The sequence below is a fragment of the Triturus cristatus genome, chromosome 6, assembly GCF_964204655.1.
Source record: "Triturus cristatus chromosome 6, aTriCri1.1, whole genome shotgun sequence".
Classification (NCBI taxonomy): domain Eukaryota; kingdom Metazoa; phylum Chordata; class Amphibia; order Caudata; family Salamandridae; genus Triturus; species Triturus cristatus.
The window spans coordinates 236614487-236633784 of record NC_140589.1 but is presented as its reverse complement, the minus strand read 5'-3'; the positions used below and the strand labels follow the sequence as shown (position 1 = coordinate 236633784).

At 46.0% G+C, this 19298-nt stretch overlaps 1 protein-coding gene across 1 annotated transcript in view; it reads left to right on the top strand.

Moving 5' to 3' along the window:
- The window catches only part of MFSD2B (MFSD2 lysolipid transporter B, sphingolipid), a 255778-nt gene that overhangs the window by 157603 nt on the left and 78877 nt on the right, over nt 1-19298 (top strand). Inside the window, exons 9-10 of the mRNA XM_085610602.1 lie at nt 6186-6269; nt 6900-6980. Coding sequence (XP_085466728.1) covers nt 6186-6269; nt 6900-6980 — 165 coding nt within the window. The remainder of the gene's footprint in view (nt 1-6185; nt 6270-6899; nt 6981-19298) is intronic.

Genomic DNA, 19298 nt, shown 5'->3' with positions numbered 1-19298 from the left:
TCGCGCTTAAAAGCGCTCTACAACAGCGCGGTGCGGGACGCGCTCACCTGGTCACTCAGCTTCACTGGACCTCATCTCCCAGGGTGCCATTCGCAGCAGAGGGAGGAGGAATTTGCCGCCATCGCGCTTAACCTCTTCGGTGCCCATGACGAGCTGGACTCGTCATGGGCCGCGGTTGCGCTGTGCCCATGACGAGTCCAGCTCGTCATAAACCCCGCCCGCTAATGTAACGGCCGGCACAGGGCGGGGAAAGGGGCGGGCACTGAAGGGGTTAAAAGCGCTCTACAACAGCGCGGCGCAGGACGCGCTCACCTGGTCACTCAGCTTCACTGGACCTCATCTCCCAGGGTGCCATTCGCAGCAGAGGGAGGAGGATTTTGCCGCCATCGCGCTTAAAAGCGCTCTACAACAGCGCGGCGCGGGACGCGCTTACCTGGTCACTCAGCTTCACTGGACCTCATCTCCCAGGGTGCCATTCGCATCAGAGGGAGGAGGAATTTGCCGCCACCGTGCTTGAAAGCGCTCTACAACAGCATGGCGCGGGACGTGCGCGGGCAGCGCCCGGGCCAAGGGCAGGCCCGTCTTTGCCCGTCTGTGACCGGAAGAGGCCGGGCCGGGCAATCCCCCTATCATCTGCAATGGGTAAGCGAAAAAATCCCTGTAGCCAAGCACAGAGTGGGCTAAAAGCAAAAATGCCTCGCAAATCACCCTCGATAATATCTTATTTAACCTCGGCGGTGGGGGCCCTGAATAAAGAAATCGCTAACGCTGAAAAGGAGTTGGGTCTGGGCTCAAGCGCAGAATTAGAGGAACGGATTACATGTCTTCCCCCCGTGACTGCTATTCTCACCCCATTGGACCCCCTTGCTTTGCCCCCCATTTCAGTCGGACAATCGTGTTCATTATTGGGGGCCGCTGCCCCGTCTGGGATTCCGGCCTCTGCTTTTACCGATCTTCCGCTGACTGTGGAGGTAACTGCAAAAGGCTTAACCCCAGGCCCCAAAGGGAAAAAGATATCCCGTAGAAAATCCTCTAAACGAGCGGGGAACACAAATAAGAGCCATTCTACACAAGTCAACATTGCGAGTGAGCCCACCGCTCAATTAGTACGGGATGCAATCGAAGAGATGTTTACATCACAATTGGAACTTGCACTTGCTAGTATCGCCAAAGACATTATTGACACTTTGAACACTTGTGTCGCTGGGATATTGGCAAAATGCGAACGTATTGACTCCTTTTTATATCCTCTATCCCAGGTGCAACTAACGTGCCTAAACCCATTATAGATTCCAGGTTGGTCCCAGGTATAGCCTCTGGGGACGGCCAACCTCTTCCCCTATTTCCAGGAGATGGGCTGGCCTCTGGCTTTTTGGGGAATCATGTGCCTCATTATGAGAATCACATTCGTACCACCAGTCGTTTTAGGGACCCTTTAGCGAAAATTCAGTCTTTGGTTCCCAGCGGGCTCCCACTTGCTCAGGGGGGGCTCGCTGGACCAAGGACTAAGGCCCTTAACCTCCCCACAGAGGCTGGGCCATTGGTCGCAGTCCTGGTTGGGGTCCCACCACTTGGGATTGATGTTAATGAATCCACCCAGGACCTGATGGGAAAAGCTAAAAAATGGTGTGATCAGTACTGCTCGGGATAGTCTGAGATCTCATCTAGTATTATAATGGTAAGGAGGGTAGATTGGGTGGGAAATCGCCCCAAGCAAGTGGCTGGTGATTGTATTGTTGTTAATTTTAACAATAAGTACGTTGTTGATAGATTGTTTTAGGATGCTTCAGCGCTGGCGAACGGGGAAATTAGAGCCCTCCCTTTGGGCTTTTTTTATCCCCCGGTTAGCCGACCATTCTTGCTTGACAAGAACCATCCTGACCTTTATTTGAAGAGGCAAATCCAACCTCCCCAACGCCAGACTGAATTCAAAACCCCGGATTGTTGTTTAGTAACCACTAGTCCTGCAGAAATAATTGTTCCACATGTAACTGTCGGGGATTCTGGTCATGAACGTGGGAGTATAGCTACATCTAATAGATTTTTCCCATTATCCCAGCTAGAGGAGAATGATTGACTACCATCAACATCTGATTGCTCTCTGAATCAGGGTCTTAATCCAGTGTCCCTAGTTTTGAATATCCCCCATAACTGTAAGATCATTAGCTGGAACATCGCGGGGCTTAAATCTAAAAGGGATGATCCTAGATGGCTAGATCGTATTAAAAATCACGATCTTATTGCCTTCCAGGAATCATGGGAATGTGAGGGTAATTTTTGGTTGGATGGATTTAAAACATTCCATTTACCCGCTCGCCCTTCTACGGCGGGCAGAGCTAAGGGGGGCTTGATATTTTTATTTTCCTTAAAGTTTAAAGGTTTAACAAAGCAGATTGAAGCAAGCTCCCATAATTGTTTGATAGTGGAGCTAACTACACCCAACCTGCCCAAATTACTATTAATTAACTTTTATAACTCGGGGGAATGTTCATCTAGGAATGAACACCTACATTCTTTAAAATGTTTTATAGAAACTTATAGGGCGAAGCAACTTACTTCTTTTCAAATTATCCTTATGGGTGATTTTAACATTCATCCCTGCATTGAGAATTGTCGCGTTCACGATGATTTGGGCCCTGAACATTCGTCGCCACCGCACTTTGAGCATTCGTTAATGGGGGAGGCTTTGGAGGATGTCCTCGCGGGATCTGACCTTTTTGAACCCGGCTTTAATGATCCATCTGACCGGGTCCCGACATTCAAGGCTAAGGGACGGGACATGATTATTGACTATATATTTTTGTCTCCCACCATGTTATCTAGTGTAGTGTAGTGTTTTAAAATGCTATCCAGTCTGCTTTTAGTGACCATAACCCAGTAATCTTGGAGCTATATATAAATACGGGTTTTTTGACGCTTCTTAGTAAGACCTCCTTAGTTAATCGAATGGTAACATCAGATCAAGGGAGAAGGCTTAAATGGTCAAAGGTTACCCCAGATTCCTTTTGTTCTAATCTCTGTCTGAAGGTTGAACCCGATATTGCTACTTGTACGGATAACACTTCTTCGAAAGCTGAGATTATTTCAGCATTTGAAGGGATCTGTGGTCAGGTCGCCAAGGACCTGACCGTCCCCTCTAACTTTAAACCTACAATTGGTGAAAGGTGGTTTGACGTAAATTGTTCCAGGGCTCACCAAACTTTAATGCTAGCACTGAAAACAACACCAAGAGACAGCAAGCAGATAGCTATCCTTAGAAAGCATTATAAGTCTACATTACACACTTGTAAAAGTAAAATTAAATCTGAGGCCTGGAACGCATTAATGTCGGCAGAAGTCCTTAAGGACAGTTCGAAATTCTGGGCCATTGTCAACACCCCCTTCTTTACGGGCCTAGGGAACGACAGCTTAGACACTAACATCCCAGAACAACAGTGGTTAGAGCACTTTGAGTCTATTTATGGATCAAGTGAGACCCAGGACTTGTTCCCTTTTTCAGATAAACATGGAGAATTCTCTACTTTTGTCTTCAATGTGGGAGACGTTGAAAAGGCTATATCGGAGACCCTCATTAACAAGGCCCCGGGTCCTGATTGTGTTCCCGCAGACATGTATAAAGGTGAACCTAAATTCTGGGCTAAAATTCTTATAAACGTTTTTAATGCTTCAGTTGCTCAGGGGTTTCCAGAATCCTGGTCACGGTCTACCATTATTCCAGTTTTCAAAAAAGGTCAGAGAGGGGATCCACGATGCTATAGGCCCATATCTCTGATCGATTCTGCCGTTAAGATTATGGGTAAGGTGATCTTGGCAAAACTCTCAGACTGGGTCAATGACAACGGGGTGTTGTCTAACCTTCAATATGGTTTTAGGTCAGGTAGAGGCCCTACGGATCAGTGCCTCAACCTACATTTATTGGCTGGCAAGTATACAATAGCTAAAAAAGGTTCCCTGCTAATGGCTTTTATGGACCTCAGCAGTGCTTTCGATCTGGTCAACAGATCCAAGCTGTGGTCCATCTTACTCGACATGGGCATTGACCCGTGTCTGGTCCATTTCTTAGCAGATTTACATCAGAACCTCTCAGCTGTAGTTAGAGTTACCCGGGATGGTAAATGTTCTAGACCTTTTAAATTGGTTAGAGGAGTCCGACAGGGGTGTATCATGGCGCCGTTACTTTTTACTCTTTATATTAACGCCCTAGATAGATCCCTAGATAAGGCCAGTCTGGACGTTCCCCGTATAGGAAATAAGTCAGTCCCGGTTCTCCTCTACGCGGACGATGCCGTGTTATTATCACGGACCGCTGTAGGGCTCCAGAGACTTCTGGATGCATTTGGGGCCCATATGAAATCTCTGGACCTGGTGGTGAATATGTCCAAATTACATGTTATGATAACCGGCCAACGACCCAGAAAAGACAGAACTTTTTTCTGTAATGGAGTAGAGATTTCCAAACTGTCCTCTTTTACGTATCTGGGGGTCTTGTTCGATGAAAGAGGTTCTTGGGTCCCTCAATTTAAAGCCAAGAAAAATGCAGTAGTTAGGTCAACTTCAGCACTTCTGGGGTTCTCAAAGCGGTTGGGAGCCAGACCTTTTGATGCCATTCTCACCATTTATCGCTCTAAATGTCTGGCTATTGCCACATATGGTGCTGCTATCTGGGGTTATAAACCTGCGACAGGGGTGCAGTTGGCGGAAAATAACTTTTTACGCACACTCTTGTCTGTGCCCCAATCATCCCCCACATTTTCTATTCATCAGGAACTAGGGTTGGGGTATGTGATTGATCAATTGAGATTGGCCCCATTAGTTTGTTGGATTAAAACATGGCTAAATCCGGAGTTGACCCTGAACCATGATATATTGCGGGATTGTGTTGCCCTGGATTACGCTAGTAATATCCCATGGCTGTCCTATGTTAAGTCTATGTTTTACAAACTAGGGCGCCCTGAAATTTATAACACTCCATCAAGGATTAAAAAAGAAGATGTAAATTGGGTGAAAACACATTTTTTAACCTCAGTAATGTTAGAAAGGGAGCAACTAGAGTTACAAAAACCCATGGTTAAAGCCCATTACTTAACCATTTCCACTTTATTGATTGAGCCCTATTTAAGTGTTGTGACTAAACCTTACCACCGTTGGCTCCTGACCAGATTTCGTTTTAATCTAATCCCCCCTTTGTTGGGTAATTATTCTGGTTGGTGCAAATTAGAGGAGATGGGCCCGTGCCAGTGCGACAATTTTTCTACACAGGACACTATGCACTTTATCATGTTTTGTGACTCTTACAACGACCTACGGAGGAGGTTTCTAGTCCCTCTTTTGAGGGAAAAGGGCTTCTTCCAGGTTAGACCAGCCCTTTTACACCTTCAATTACTGGATGATGTTAGGACTATTTTTTGTGTGGCTAGTTTTCTTGTTGCTGCTGTTCGCCACAGAAAAAAAAACATTGCCCATGAACAATTTTGAATGAATTTTAATTGGTTTGGTATTTTAACTAGGATTGCGATACCTTCTCGCAGATTGGATCTTCTAAGCTATTTTAATTTTCTAACTTCTATCCCTTTTTATGATAATATATCTCTTTTTATTCTTGTGCACTTATGCATTTTACTTTTATGATTTTAATTAATCGAATAAAGTTGCTTTGTCTGTCTGTCTGTCTGTCACTGGTGCACACTTTAAAACTGCTAACCTGCTAATTACCTGTGCTCTCTCCTTCAAACGTGGTAATATAGTCTTACTCCCAGTTGACACATTTAATTTACTTGAAAGTCCCTAGTGAGGTGGAACTACATTTACTAAGGTTCTGTAAATTAAATGCTACTAGTGGGCCTTCAGCATGGCAAATTTCCATCCTGAATTGCTGATCTCCTCAAAATCTGTAATATCAGGGCAAAATTAACCTAGCTGGAATTTCACTGTAGTTGGAATGAATGGCTGAAAATCATCCTTGTGAAATAGGATCACTTAACACCGATACATAAAATGATTTGATATCCTGCTAATATACAGTGCTTATCAACCAGTGTTCTAATACAATACAATCATATTCTGGGGAGCTGAAGCACTTGGGCTATGGTAGGAAAGTGATTGATGTCTTAAGGTGTGTTATATTGTATTGCAAAATATGTCACCTAATATCTTTGTTTCTTTATCTTGTTCCTTTGGTTCACCAGCTTGAACAGAGCAATTTTGTTCTGTTTTGCACACATGCAGGAGGGCTTCAAGATCAATTTCAGAACCTAGTACTGACCATCCTGGTGAGTTTTTTTTTTAGCGTGATCTCAATATCTTCAATAATCCTGGTCAGACTGGGATGCCAACAGTTCTTCTGCTACAATGCACCAGTACCATGGCCTGCCATTGTCAAAATAATGGATTAATTGACTGAGCTTCACCATAAAATTAATCAGGTTATACTAACACCATAGGACAGTGGGACATTGAAGTAGATCCTTCCTCACACCATAAGGATCCTCCAGGTGTGATCAGTTTAACCTTAGATTACATTTTTCAAGTGATGGTCATGTATGAAGGGCTGCATGTTGAATACTGTGCTGTAGTTTGTTTAGGTGTATAGAGCTGTATCCTGTTGTGTGTTGTTATATGTTCTGGTAGAGATGAGCTGTGAGCTCCTGACTAGACTCTTTCCTACACTTTCAAAAAGCCATCATGACAACAGCTTAGGAGTACATGAAGTAAAGCAAAGCTTCCACGGTGGTAAATGACATCGCCGTGAACTAAAATCCGCAGACATAGACTGGGAACCAGGGATTTGCTTGTATACTTTACACTTTTTCGGAGAGTAAGTCAGACTCGCGCACAGAAAAAAAATCAAAATCGTGCACAAGTAATTTAAAAGTGACTTGTATTACTTTATTCCTTCTCAGATATCTGCCGTTTTGAGCATTCCATTTTGGCAATGGTTCCTGCAACGATTTGGAAAGAAAATGGCAGCATTTGGAATTTCGGTAACTTATTACTTTTATATCCGCATTACTTTTTATGTCCTCGTTAATTTTATATACCCTCTCTACACTCCTTACGCTGGTCAAGGTAGTGCTGAATCCGTTCATGAGCAAGAGAGAGAAGTCCACAAAATGGGGAAGGGAGGAAGAGAAAAACAGAAAAAAGTGACAAAGAAAGAAAGCAAGGAAAACAAGCACTTGCAATGCAATAGGTCTCGCATTTACGCAGGTTTAAACTATTGGGATTGTAAATGACAATGCCTATTATTTTTGTTTAGAATGCCAATAGCTTAAACTCATGTAAATGCGAGACTATTGCATTGCAAATGCTTGTTAAAATGTGGGAGAAGAAAGAGGAGCCTTACGGTGGTGGGGTCGGGGTTTTGAGCCCCATCACTGCTTCTCCAGGCCCCGTGGGGTCTTGGAGGGGATGGGGCCTAGGTGAGGGAAGGGGGACTTAGAACCCAGGACAGCTTGAGAAAACTCCTATCCTGCCCCAAAAATATTACAAAGGCTTCCAACGCTGCTACCAGTGTCCAAAGGAGCTTGCTAAACTCCTGATAGACATGAGCTGCACAGAGCCTCCTTGCACGAGCTGGAAACTCACTCTGTGCAGGTTTTCATCTCACCTTGTGTTTACCGTGTTATATTGACACTTCACCAGGAGACTGATATCATATGACATCATCACAAACATGCCATCATCAAAAGAAAAATAATATATACGTATGAAAAATGCAAAGTTAAGTTGCAGCTCCAATTGAAATTACTTTAGCCTAAAAAAGCACAACTGGATTCAGTGAACAAATATGTGCCTTGGCTTGAAGGTAACCATTCTCCTGGATGCCACCATGAAATCTATAGAGGTCACAGCCCACTGCTTCCCTTCTGAAACATTATCACCAGGCAGGAATACAGCCATGTGCGGTTGACCCGGAAGCAGTTTTAATTAGAGCCGGGGTTGAAGGTGGGGTCCACCGTCCACCAGTGCTCATTTGGAGGGCCCGACTTTGACGGTGAGAAGGGCAGAAAAGGGAGACAGATGAATAAAGAAAACATAGGGAAAACAGACACAAAAGAAGACAAAAGGCCGAAAAAGAAGCTGCAGAAAAGAAAAAAGAGCCTGGAGTGTATGACGTGGATGAAAGGGGCATGAGGTGAAATCAGGACCAGACAGCCTCGGTGTTCACAGAATGACATGTGTCAGGGCCAGCAGCCTGCTTCTAAGAAATACTCCCGGCCTGACACTTTTTCTTTCACAAGTTACTCACTTCCCGGAAGTGCAGTGAACTTCCAAGAAAGAATCGTAGCATAACCGTGAAGGAAGGCCATTAATGGCTGCCAAGGTCACATCAGGAGTGAGTCACTTTAAGCTTCTCTCTATACTCATCCTTGCCCCCTGTGGGGGTGAAGGTGATAAGAACCCCTACACTTATCGAACGTTGCATAAAGAGCATCGTTTTATTTCACGTGCCTCCCTATGACGTCGTCCCTCACATCAGCCAACATATTTGGGATGAAATATTTTCCAGTGCTGCCTCTTCACCTGGTTTGACCAGCCGCGTTTGTCAGTTTGACACTGATTAATATCTCCTAAGAAATGCAAACGTTTCGTGTCTGGGAGGCCCCTGCCTCTGGGCTTAGACTTCATGTCATCATCACAGACAGAATCTGCCAACGGGCAGGATTAGGAAGCAATAGTTTAAAATACAGTAATTTGCCATTGTGAAGAACTGAGAGTCATCTTCCCACGTGTTTCCCTCCAAAAACCATTTCCAGATGACAGAATCTTTACTTTTCATCGCTCTTCTGGAACCGAAAGGACGGCGATGACAGATATTTACTAGCTTTGGAAAAGACAAGCCTGAAAGCGTCCTGCGCTAAAGTGAAAGCGCGCCAGCCCTACATGGGGCAGGAGATGTGCACTCCGTACGCGTGCACATCTCCTGTCCCCCTTCGGCAGAGAAACCGGCAACAATAGGTCTCGCCAAGGCATGCAGCGCATGCGCTGCGTCGCTAGGCAAGACCTAAAAAAGATCCTAAAAGAGTGAAAAAAAGGCACTAGTATTGTGTGATGTTGGATGAAAGAGGCCTGAAGTGGAATCAACAGTAGGCAGTTTTGGTAGTTGGCATACCCGCCATTAGATAGTGCTGGCTGCGGACTTCTGAAAAAAAATTGGGCACCGTCATATATTTCATATTTCCACATTTCTTATCAGTTCGAATTTAGCTATTTATCGACAAGTACAACGATTAAAAACAAAACACATAATGTACAATTAAAATTCTTAAAAGGACAGACTGATAACATTCATCGACAATATAATATCAATAAAAACTGAAGTCATAAAATGGTAAAATAATCTGGCATCGATGGACTTTTTTAAAGTAAAATACATGAACGGCCATATTGGTTAATTGGAAACTGCCTACAATTCAACAGTGCTGAGATCTATATGGAGGCTATGATCTTCTGCCGCATTGACCATGCAGACATATTAAATTTAGCCACAGCAAACACAACAATTGCCCTAGTGTCACTTTTGCATATTCTTAGGGAGTTAATAGGGTCACATAGCACAGATCCCGACACATTGGTGCACTCCACCTAAATCTTGACCTGGAGTAAGCCCTTCAGGAAAATAAAAAATGCTTCTCCGACTCATCTGCAGAAGAACAGGCTAGGCAGAGTTTCGATTTGTTAGTCAACAAAGTCCAAGATGAAACATAGGTAGCTATTGGAAGGATGCCATGGCGAAACTGCAAGAAAAGAGAGTGAGGCTGAAGTATAAAATCCATGGCATCCTCTAGTTTAAACATATATTTCTGCATTAAAAAGTTTTCAGTCCTGCTACCTAGAAGACCGTAGGATTCATTGGAGGTATAAAGTTTGTCCTATATGCTCGTTTGACAGTACCCCTGGTGTTGCTATTGATGGTTAGGGGGCCACTCCAGAGACTTCGTAACCACTAACTACTGAAAATGAGTTTAATATACGCCGACCAGGGGATTTTGTACGAGTCATTCAGGGCTCTATTCTTACTTAGGGCTTCTCTATGCAGCTTTAGCACTTCTATTGACCAGGCCTGAAATCAATACATTGTGGATAGCAATCCCGCCAATTCTATGAAAGTTTTGAGTGCAAGGTCCAGTCTGGGTGGCAGGAGAGGTGTCCTGTGCTCCAAACTAGCAACAGCCCTTATAAAATTGGTTTTGTCTACACCGAGTGGAGAGGAGTTGCAGTGGCCTCACAGGTAGGAGCCATATAATGTGGTACTGTTAACCTGGGCATTGTAGATCGGAATCACAGGGGAGAATGGGCGAAATTAATCTCTTTTTACAACCCTCACAAGGGCAGATGCTCGATGTATGATTATTGAATGACTCTTTTGGATTTGGGGTTTCCAAGACTTTTTGTTCTACAGTCTAATTCCCAAGTAGTCGAATTTCATTAATCTTAAGGCTGCTCTAATGGTGCCTCCCAGTCTCTTCTTTTAAGGATAGGCTATAAACTTGTTTTTCTGAGTGTTTATCTCTAGCCCCTACATTTCACAAAAGAGCAAAAAACATTCCATGAGTGTCTGAAGCCCTGAGCCAGCACCTTTTTGTTGCCAGTGATGGTGAGTCATTAACAAAATTTAACAGATAACCAATACATTTGTTTATAAACAAAAGAAAAAGAGTGGGTACCAAGACACAGCCTTACGAACTCCTTTGGCTACATTGATCTTATCTGTTAGCTCCCCATTGGGGCCCACCAGATCCTAGTGCAATTCCATTCATGCAAACACATAATTCTGTTCAACAGATTACCCGGGAGGGTCATGTCTGATAAATCCTCCCACATCTTCGCTCTTGGGACAAAGTCAAATGCTGCACGTAAGTCAATGAAGGCAACATTGAGAGTACCACCTCCTATATCCACTGTCTTCCATTCAGTCAAAATTAGCCTAAAGACCAAATAGATAGTTCCTGTCTGTGGCCGAAATCTTGCTGTTAGATGGAATATAATGATATTGTCCTCTAGGCACGATGTAAGTTGTCCCAGCACTTGCTTGCAGAACACCTTCTACAAGTTATCTAAACAGATGATAGGGCGATAGTTGCTCAGGAGGTTGCAACACCCTTTTTTGTGGATTGGCACAATTTCAGCTCCTTTCCATATCAATAGGTTGGATGCCCCTGTGGTTGTGGCATTACAGACAGTGTTAATAAATTGCACCCAAATTGAAAGATTGGAACAAAACATATCTGAAAGAAATCTGTCCAATCCTGGGGCCTTACCTTGCCTTTGTGAGCAAATTGCATTAAAAGTTTCCTCAAGGGAAAAGCTAAGTGACAAGCTTTCTTGATGAGGGGCACTATATGCCGGTCAAAGGTTTGAGACCAATTCTTGGTTGCCTGTGTAGAATTTCAGTAGAGGAATTTAAAATGCTTTCTATTCCCTTTGCTGTATGAATGACTTGGGTTGACTAACCAAATCTTTGGCTCCATGGATGACTGTCTGCCAAAAAGTGTTCGAGTCCTTCTTGGATGAGGCCTCTAGAAGATCTCCCCAGATAGATTGTTCCAAAGCTGCCTTGGCCAATTTAATCGTCTCCCTACATACTGCTCTAGACTCTCTAATAGTAGTCCTGTTGCCTTGCTTTCTGGTACTTACTAGATTGCACCTTGCCTCTCTGCATGCAGCTCAGAACCATTCCTGGAATTTTCGAATCTTGGAAGCCTGCTTAAAGCCCTTAGTAAAGTGATGTTTTAGATTAGAGAATAGGAGGGTGTGTTCACGGAGGATGGAATCCGAGCACTCCCACTTGTCAAGCATCTTGTCCATGTGGGTAGTCACATTGTCGCAGATGCTTGAATTCACAACCTCGAAGGAGCATAGTGCATTCCATTTGATGTTCCTGCGATCATTAGCTACTGCCAAGGTGTTATCGCTGGTCGGACGTTATACAGGATATAAGAATACATTCTATTAAAATCAGGGGATCGTGCTCATTGTTAACTCTGGGCCTGGCCACCATATCTACCATTGTTCCCCAAATACGCAGGTCTAAGAGGATATTATCTATGGAGATGGATTAATTACCTCTACTAAATGTTGGAGTCAGATTTAGATCAGCAGTAGAACAGCCCTTGCAAGCATGTAACCCATGGGTGAGAGAAATATCCACCATCTGGAGAGCAGCCCTAGACAAGTAACTCCTAAGGGAAGATGTTATCTATGGGATTGTTCCATACCACATTCTCATCTACGTGCAAATCTTGTGCTATGTTATTGGGCTCAAATGTTAACTTTAAATCCCCTGAAATTATGATATTATGTGTTGTTGCATACATAGATAATATCTCATCCAATAGGACAGTGGGTCTCGATTCTTCCTGTTTATCCGAGCTTCTATTATATATGTTGATTAACAAAATGGAAGCCCTGATAGGTTGAGTTATGACAAGCCCCTGTAGATCAATCGAAGGAAAAAAAACTCTGTGGTAGTACATTTCAATGTAATGTTAAAAAAATGAATAAGCCACCTGAGGGTCTCCCTGCTGTGGAGTTTCTTGTGGGGACAAAAAAGCTTTTGAAATCATTCCTAAGGGTGTTTTCCACTGCCCACCTCTGTTAAAAATTTAAACACTGTGGTCGTCGATGAACTTCCACAACTCAATATCCCCCAGCTTTGTCTTAGTCCCCCTACATTCCAACTGAGCAATGATACTGGTCTAAGATAAGGTTCCTGTAATATGAACATAGAAGGAGAAGAGACAAAACTGGAAGATAACGTCGAGTTGAGGGAGCCCAATCAGTTCCTGAAGAAGTTTGGGCAAATGTAGAATAAGTATTGGGTCTTGGAGCCAACAAGGAAAGCCATAACAGAATGGGCTGTAATGTTTTCCCCATTTGGTTTACAAGCATTAATGCTAGGGGTCATCACCTCTCCTTCTTTAGATTCCAGTCCACCATCAGGTATATCAATTCCCACGGGCAATTTGCTTTGTGTGTAAACATTGACACAAGTTTCGGAGTCAGCCTGGCCATTCGCAGGCATTCCAACATCTGCGACCTAGCTATTAAAATCGAGTGGTATCGAGGCTATTTTAACTTCAGTAATGCAGGAGTGATTTGTTGAATCCCATTGGTGGAACCGAACCAGGGAGGAAATGAATTCAGGTATAGACTCTTATCTATAAACAGTCCGTCATTCTCAGTTAGACTGGCAAGGGGCATGAAGGTCGGCAATGGGGATTTGGAACTGAATTGGCATAGGGCTCTTGTGGTGTAGATTGTACAAAGAAATATATTGAAGATGGTGATAAAAATAACCCATACCATACTTATCCATATTAGTTAGGCCATACTTTGAGAACAAGCTCTGTGCAATCCTTGGGTGCCGGAAATTAATTATCACGCAGTGGCCTTCTAGGTTTTTCTCTAGCAGGCCCACCCATCCAACCCTACGAACCATCAAGATATCATAAAAGTTTAAGACGGGGACATCCATTTTAGTGTGGAGGCAATGTAAAACCTTATTTCTGAGGTGGGAGAATGATTTGGTTGCATGTTGGGACAAGATAGCAAGTTATCTTAATTTCACTCTGTGTTGTGCGCCCCTGCTGACCGTTGTTTTGTGTCTTCTCTATTGGACTGCCTGCCATTTAGCTACTCCTCGCCCGTTCCTACCGAATTCCTCTTTCCCCCTCGTCCCCCGTTCCCACCTCCCAGCTGCACGTCCCGCCCCCTTCCCCTACTTAATGGCAGCCACACGCAGCGGGCGCGCTGCTGGCATGTCGAAGGTGCGCCTAAGGCAAGCCCGTCTACACCAGTCCGGGACCCAACCGCGACCAGCGCCAGGAACCCTGGTTCCCCTGGGCCCCACCTCTACGACACAACCACCCTCCATGCACTCAATCCCAGAAGACACGCCGACTCCGCAAGATCCTCGTCAAACACCACCCATGGGCAATTCTCGTGCAGACTCTGTCACAGATCCTTATAAACAACCGCAATGGACCGCACTCCGCTAGCCCCACAGATCCTTCACCATCGACAAAGCTCCCACTACCGCCGAAGGCCCACCTGATGCAGGCACCGCCGAAACCCTGACTTGCATCCTCCTCAACATGCGCTCCCTGCACCGACGCGCCGTAGAAATCTGGGACATGATCAACATCCTCTTGCCTGATGTCAACTTCTTCATGGAAACCTGGACCAACGCCACCTCCTGCCCCGATATCACCACTGCCATCCCGGACGGCTACAAGATCCAGAGAAAGGACTGCCCACACCGCCCAGGAGGAGGACTCGCCATCGCACACAAGACCCACCTCCACATCCAGCATGAGTGAACCCCACTCCAACACAGAACCCCTCCACCTCCAGCCCAGCCCCAGGACCACGCTACGCGGCACCCTCATCTACAGACCGCCCGGACCTCGCACCCAGCCCGCAACCACCATCACCGAGCTCGCCGCACCCCATACTATCACCTCCACGGACTACTTTCTACTTGGAGACCTGAACTTCCACCTTGACAACTGCAACGACCCCGATTCCGCCACCCTCCTCCACAACCTCGCCAACCTAGGACTGAAGCAGCTCATCAACACGCCCACCCACAGAGTGGGTCACACCCTTGACCCCATCTTCACAGGAGGAACGAACATCCACTTCAGCCACACCACCCAGCCCCTCTGGACGGACCACCACTGCGTCCACTTCACCATCAACACCACCACCACACTCAAGCCCACCCAGCACCAGCCACGACCGAACTGGAGCAAAGTCACAGAGGAACACCTCAACACCACCCTCCGTCAAAACCCCCCCAGCGCCACGACCGACAACAAATCCGCAGCCAGGGAATTTCACAGCTGGATCTTCTGCTTCGCCGAAAAGCTTGCACCCCTCCGCCACCCCACCAAACAACGCCCTCTGAAGGCCGCTTGGTTCACCACAGAACTTCAAGAAGCCAGATGCTCCTGCAGTTACCTAGAGAAAACCTGGCGAAACCAGAAAACCACGGAAGCATGTAACAACCACAGGAGCGCCCTGAAGGAATACCACCAACGCATGAGTGACACCAAACGGACCTTCATTAGAGACAAAGCCCAGACCAACGCCAAGGAACTGTTCAACGTCATACAGCAGTTCGCAAAACCCACCAGCGAAGCCACGGATGTAACGCCTTCCCAGGAACTCTGCGACAAGCTCAGCTCCTACTTCCATCTGAAGATCAAGGTCCTCTACGACAACCTCAGCGAACCAGTGCCGGACACCACCCCCTACCCACCGCCGCCAATAAGCCGACTATCACGACCTGGGATCCCGCTACCGTCGAACTCATCACCGCGACCATGAAGAAGAATCACTCAGGAGCCCCCACGGATCCCTGCCCACCGCACGTATTCCACAGGGCCGCCGCGGCCATTGCACCCAAACTTGGACGGACCATCAACGCCTCCCTCAGATCCGCCATCTGCTCAGACGACTGGAAACGGGCAGAGGTGAAACCCCTCCTCAAGAAACCTACGGCCGACCCAACGGACCTGAAAAACTACCCGCCCCCATTTCTCTTCTCCCCTTTGCGGCCAAAGTCACCGAGAGACTCATAAACGCCCAGCTGACCGCCTTCATCATAGAGAAATCCAACCTAGACGCCTCCCAGTCTGGATTCCGCAGCAATCACAGCACCGAGACCGCCCTCCTCACCGCCACTGACGACATCCGCTTACTACTCGACCAGGAACATACTGCGGCCCTTATCCTTCTAGACCTCTACGCAGCCTTCGACACCGTATCACATCGCACGCTCGCAGTCAGACTTCACGATTTGGGGATACAAGGAGTCGGCCTCGACTGGACCCATTCCTTCCTCTCCGGCAGAACCCAGAAGATTCGACTCCCTCCCTTCCTCTCCGAACCCACTGAAATCAACTGCGGAATACCCCAGGGATCATCACTCAGCCCCACGCTCTTCAACATCTACATGGCCCCCCTCGCCGCCATCGTCAGACAGCATGGGCTCAGCATCGTATCCTACGCCGAAGACACCCAGCTCAACCTCTCACTCACAAAGAATCCCGAAGACACCAGACTCTGCTTCCAGGAATGAATGAAGAACGTGGCAACCTGGATGAAAGACAGCTGCCTGAAACTCAACTCAGAGAAGACCGAGGTCCTCATCCTCGGACCCTACACCTCCGCCTGGGACAACACCTGGTGGCCCTCTGCCCTCGGGAACCTACCCACCCCTACAGACCATGCTCGGAACCTCGGCATCATCCTCGACTCCTCCCTCTCCTTGAACTGCCAGATCAACACCGTCGCTTCCACTAGTTTCAACTGCCTTTGCATCCTCCGTAAGACCTTCAAATGGATCTCCCCTGACTGCAGATGGACCATCACCCACACACTCATAACCAGCAGACTGGACTACGGCAACACCCTCTATGCCGGAATCAACAGAACTCTTCCACACAAACTCCAAACCATCCAGAACGCCGCAGTCAGACTCGTCCTCGGGGCACCACGTCACGAACACATGATCCAACACCTACGAGGCCTCCACTGGCTCCCCGTCGAGAAGAGGGTCACCTTCAAACTCCTCACCCACGCCTACAAATCCCTCAACAACATCAGACCCAAATACCTGAACGAGAGAGTATCCTTCCACGTACCCAAGAGGAACCTCCGCTCCGCCAACCTCGCCCTGGCAGAGGTCCCCCACATCCGCAGAAACAGAACTGGCGGGAGAGATTTCTCCTACATCACGGCCAAGACCTGGAACGAGCTCCCTGTGAACATGAGACGCTCCCCGACCTGGCACATGTCTAGGAAGGACCACAAGACCTGGCTCTTCAACTGATCTGGAGCCGCTCCCCTCCCTCCCCCAGCGCTGTTAGACCCTCACGGGTGAGTAGCACGCTACATAAACCCCCGATTGATTGATGGGGGAAACAAGTCATTACTACTACGTAAGGGCAATCAGCCAGGGGCAAGCTGATAACATCACTATGTGAGGGCTGCGATAATGCAGTTTGATTCCCTTGACTGACACTTGACCCCCAGATGACCTGTCTTGTGTGCAGCGATTGGCCAGATTATCTCTAGAGGTAATAGTACCAAGCACCAGCGGCCTCCCAGTACTAATTACCCATTTGCCCTCATGGTGTGCAACTGGGAGAGAGGGTAGGGGGCAGTTAGTCTCTCTCTCTCTCCTTTATTTAGAACTGTTGCCTGAAGAAGCAGAATTATATCCCTCCAAGTTAGTAGGTGCCAGTGATAAAGTACCTTGTGTTACTTTGGGGGAGGGGTGTGATCCAGCGGGTTACCAGCTTGGGTTAATACTTACACACCACAAATACTCACCTGGGCCCATAAACTTTCATACATAAGCTTATAATACCGCTGGGGTAAATTTTGATTTACCTGCAATATTTTGTTATCTTTACCCAAATCTTACCAATCCAATCTCCTTGACAATAAATTTCCTCTGGTCAATTAATCTAGTAGCTAGTAGAATAGTTAGAAATACAATTTAAGGTTTTCTTCAATAACCACAGACTCAGAGAGTTTTAAAAGTGTTATCTAATCAATAATTATGTGAGTCAAAGATCAAATACATGTTAACATCAGTTTCATTCAGGAGGAAATCAAGTTTAGTTCAATAATAAGTCTCAATTGAGTATCGTGATGACGGTACCTGAAGAGGGAGAAAACAGAGTGCAGGTACAAGGACAGATTTCAAAGAATTATAGTTACCTAAGATGATAGATGAACCCAACTCCTTGAAGATGAGTCAGATGGAGTCCACCGGACAGGTGGAAGATAAAGGATAAGGACAGGTTTAGGGCCGGGAAGGTGACCTCTTCTAAGTGCAACGCCAGCGTCGCACCCCTCTCTGGCACTACTCTCCTCAATTTATTTTCCGCGACTCCCCTTCTAGATGATTGGATTCTTCGATTGGTATTTCAGTCTCTCGAGCAGGGTCTCTGGCATCTGCAGTCTGCGTAGGGTCTGGGACAGCGTCTCCGACTGCATAGAGTCATTGACGGATCTGTGACATCTAGCTAACTAACCTACCTCAGTTATACTATTCTGTGTTCATGTACCACCCCAAATGTTTCAATATCGTGAAAACCCCTACTTCTGATTGGACAAGGCAAGGAGGTGAGGTCATCACACCATGCTAAATGTAATATTTTACTATAGGTTCATTGTTCAATGTTCCCGCCTCTTAATTACTTTCCTAAAGCTTTATTCCCACCCGTATTTTCACATTATGATCAATACATTTTATATAAATTGTAATTTTTGTTTCCTCTGTCCGGGTCGATGAGTTAAGTATCCAAGAGATTCTTACTAGTGCGACCTTGGCTAGGTTTTAATGGTGTCATCATAGTTCTGGGCAGGGTTGAGTGCGCTTGCGCATAGGTCAGGTGGGGTAGGGATTTCAGTCACCCTCTGAGGCCCAAATACAAACTAATAATAAAGTCAGAGAAAGACATGTTAGAATATGAAATAAATGAATTCGCTGTATACCACTTATGTCTACTCTAATCCCATTTACTTATATATATCGTTCGCATTAGCAATTTAGTAGAACTTGCAAGGTTTAGTTTTAAGCAAGGCATGCACATTAACATGTGACTTTTTAAGTGGCCATATCAGAAGGTATTGCGCAGCTGCAAAGTTTTCCCTCCAAATATAGAATACGTCATACTACGTAGATGCAGTAGATGCATGCGCAGTGAAATTCCCGTGTTTTGTCACCCATTTTAGTGATACTTGGGTTACTGGGTAGTAATACACATAGGCAAGCATCCCCTGGATTCAGTGTAATGTGTGTAATGCAATATTAGTATTTACAAAACAGGTTGATTACAGTGTAACACGTTATTTGAGAAGATTGCATCCAAGCAAGTTTCTACTTTACAAAGCCTTGCTCCATCAGGTGTGTTGACAAGGCACGGGTAGTTTGTGCACCCAATTTCCGTTCTCTGGCCTCTAACCTCTCCTCGAGTGGAGACAGAAGTGAATTGACGGATGCAATGGGTTTTCCCAGCAATCGTTCACAGAACAAGTCCCCGTGGTCAAATAGCAGAGGCTGGTCAACAATAGTATTCTGCACCGCCGAGAAGGGTCCTGATGAGCTTATGGCTTTGGGTTTGAGAACAAGAAGACACTTTTTGCGTTTAACTCGAGGACCCATGTCTGAGAAGGTACTTGTTTGAAGTGGGAATGACATCAAAAGGATTTGACTCTGTTTGATTTGTAGGGGGCATAAATGGGCCAGGGGCAAGGATTGGTAAGGGGCTGAGCTT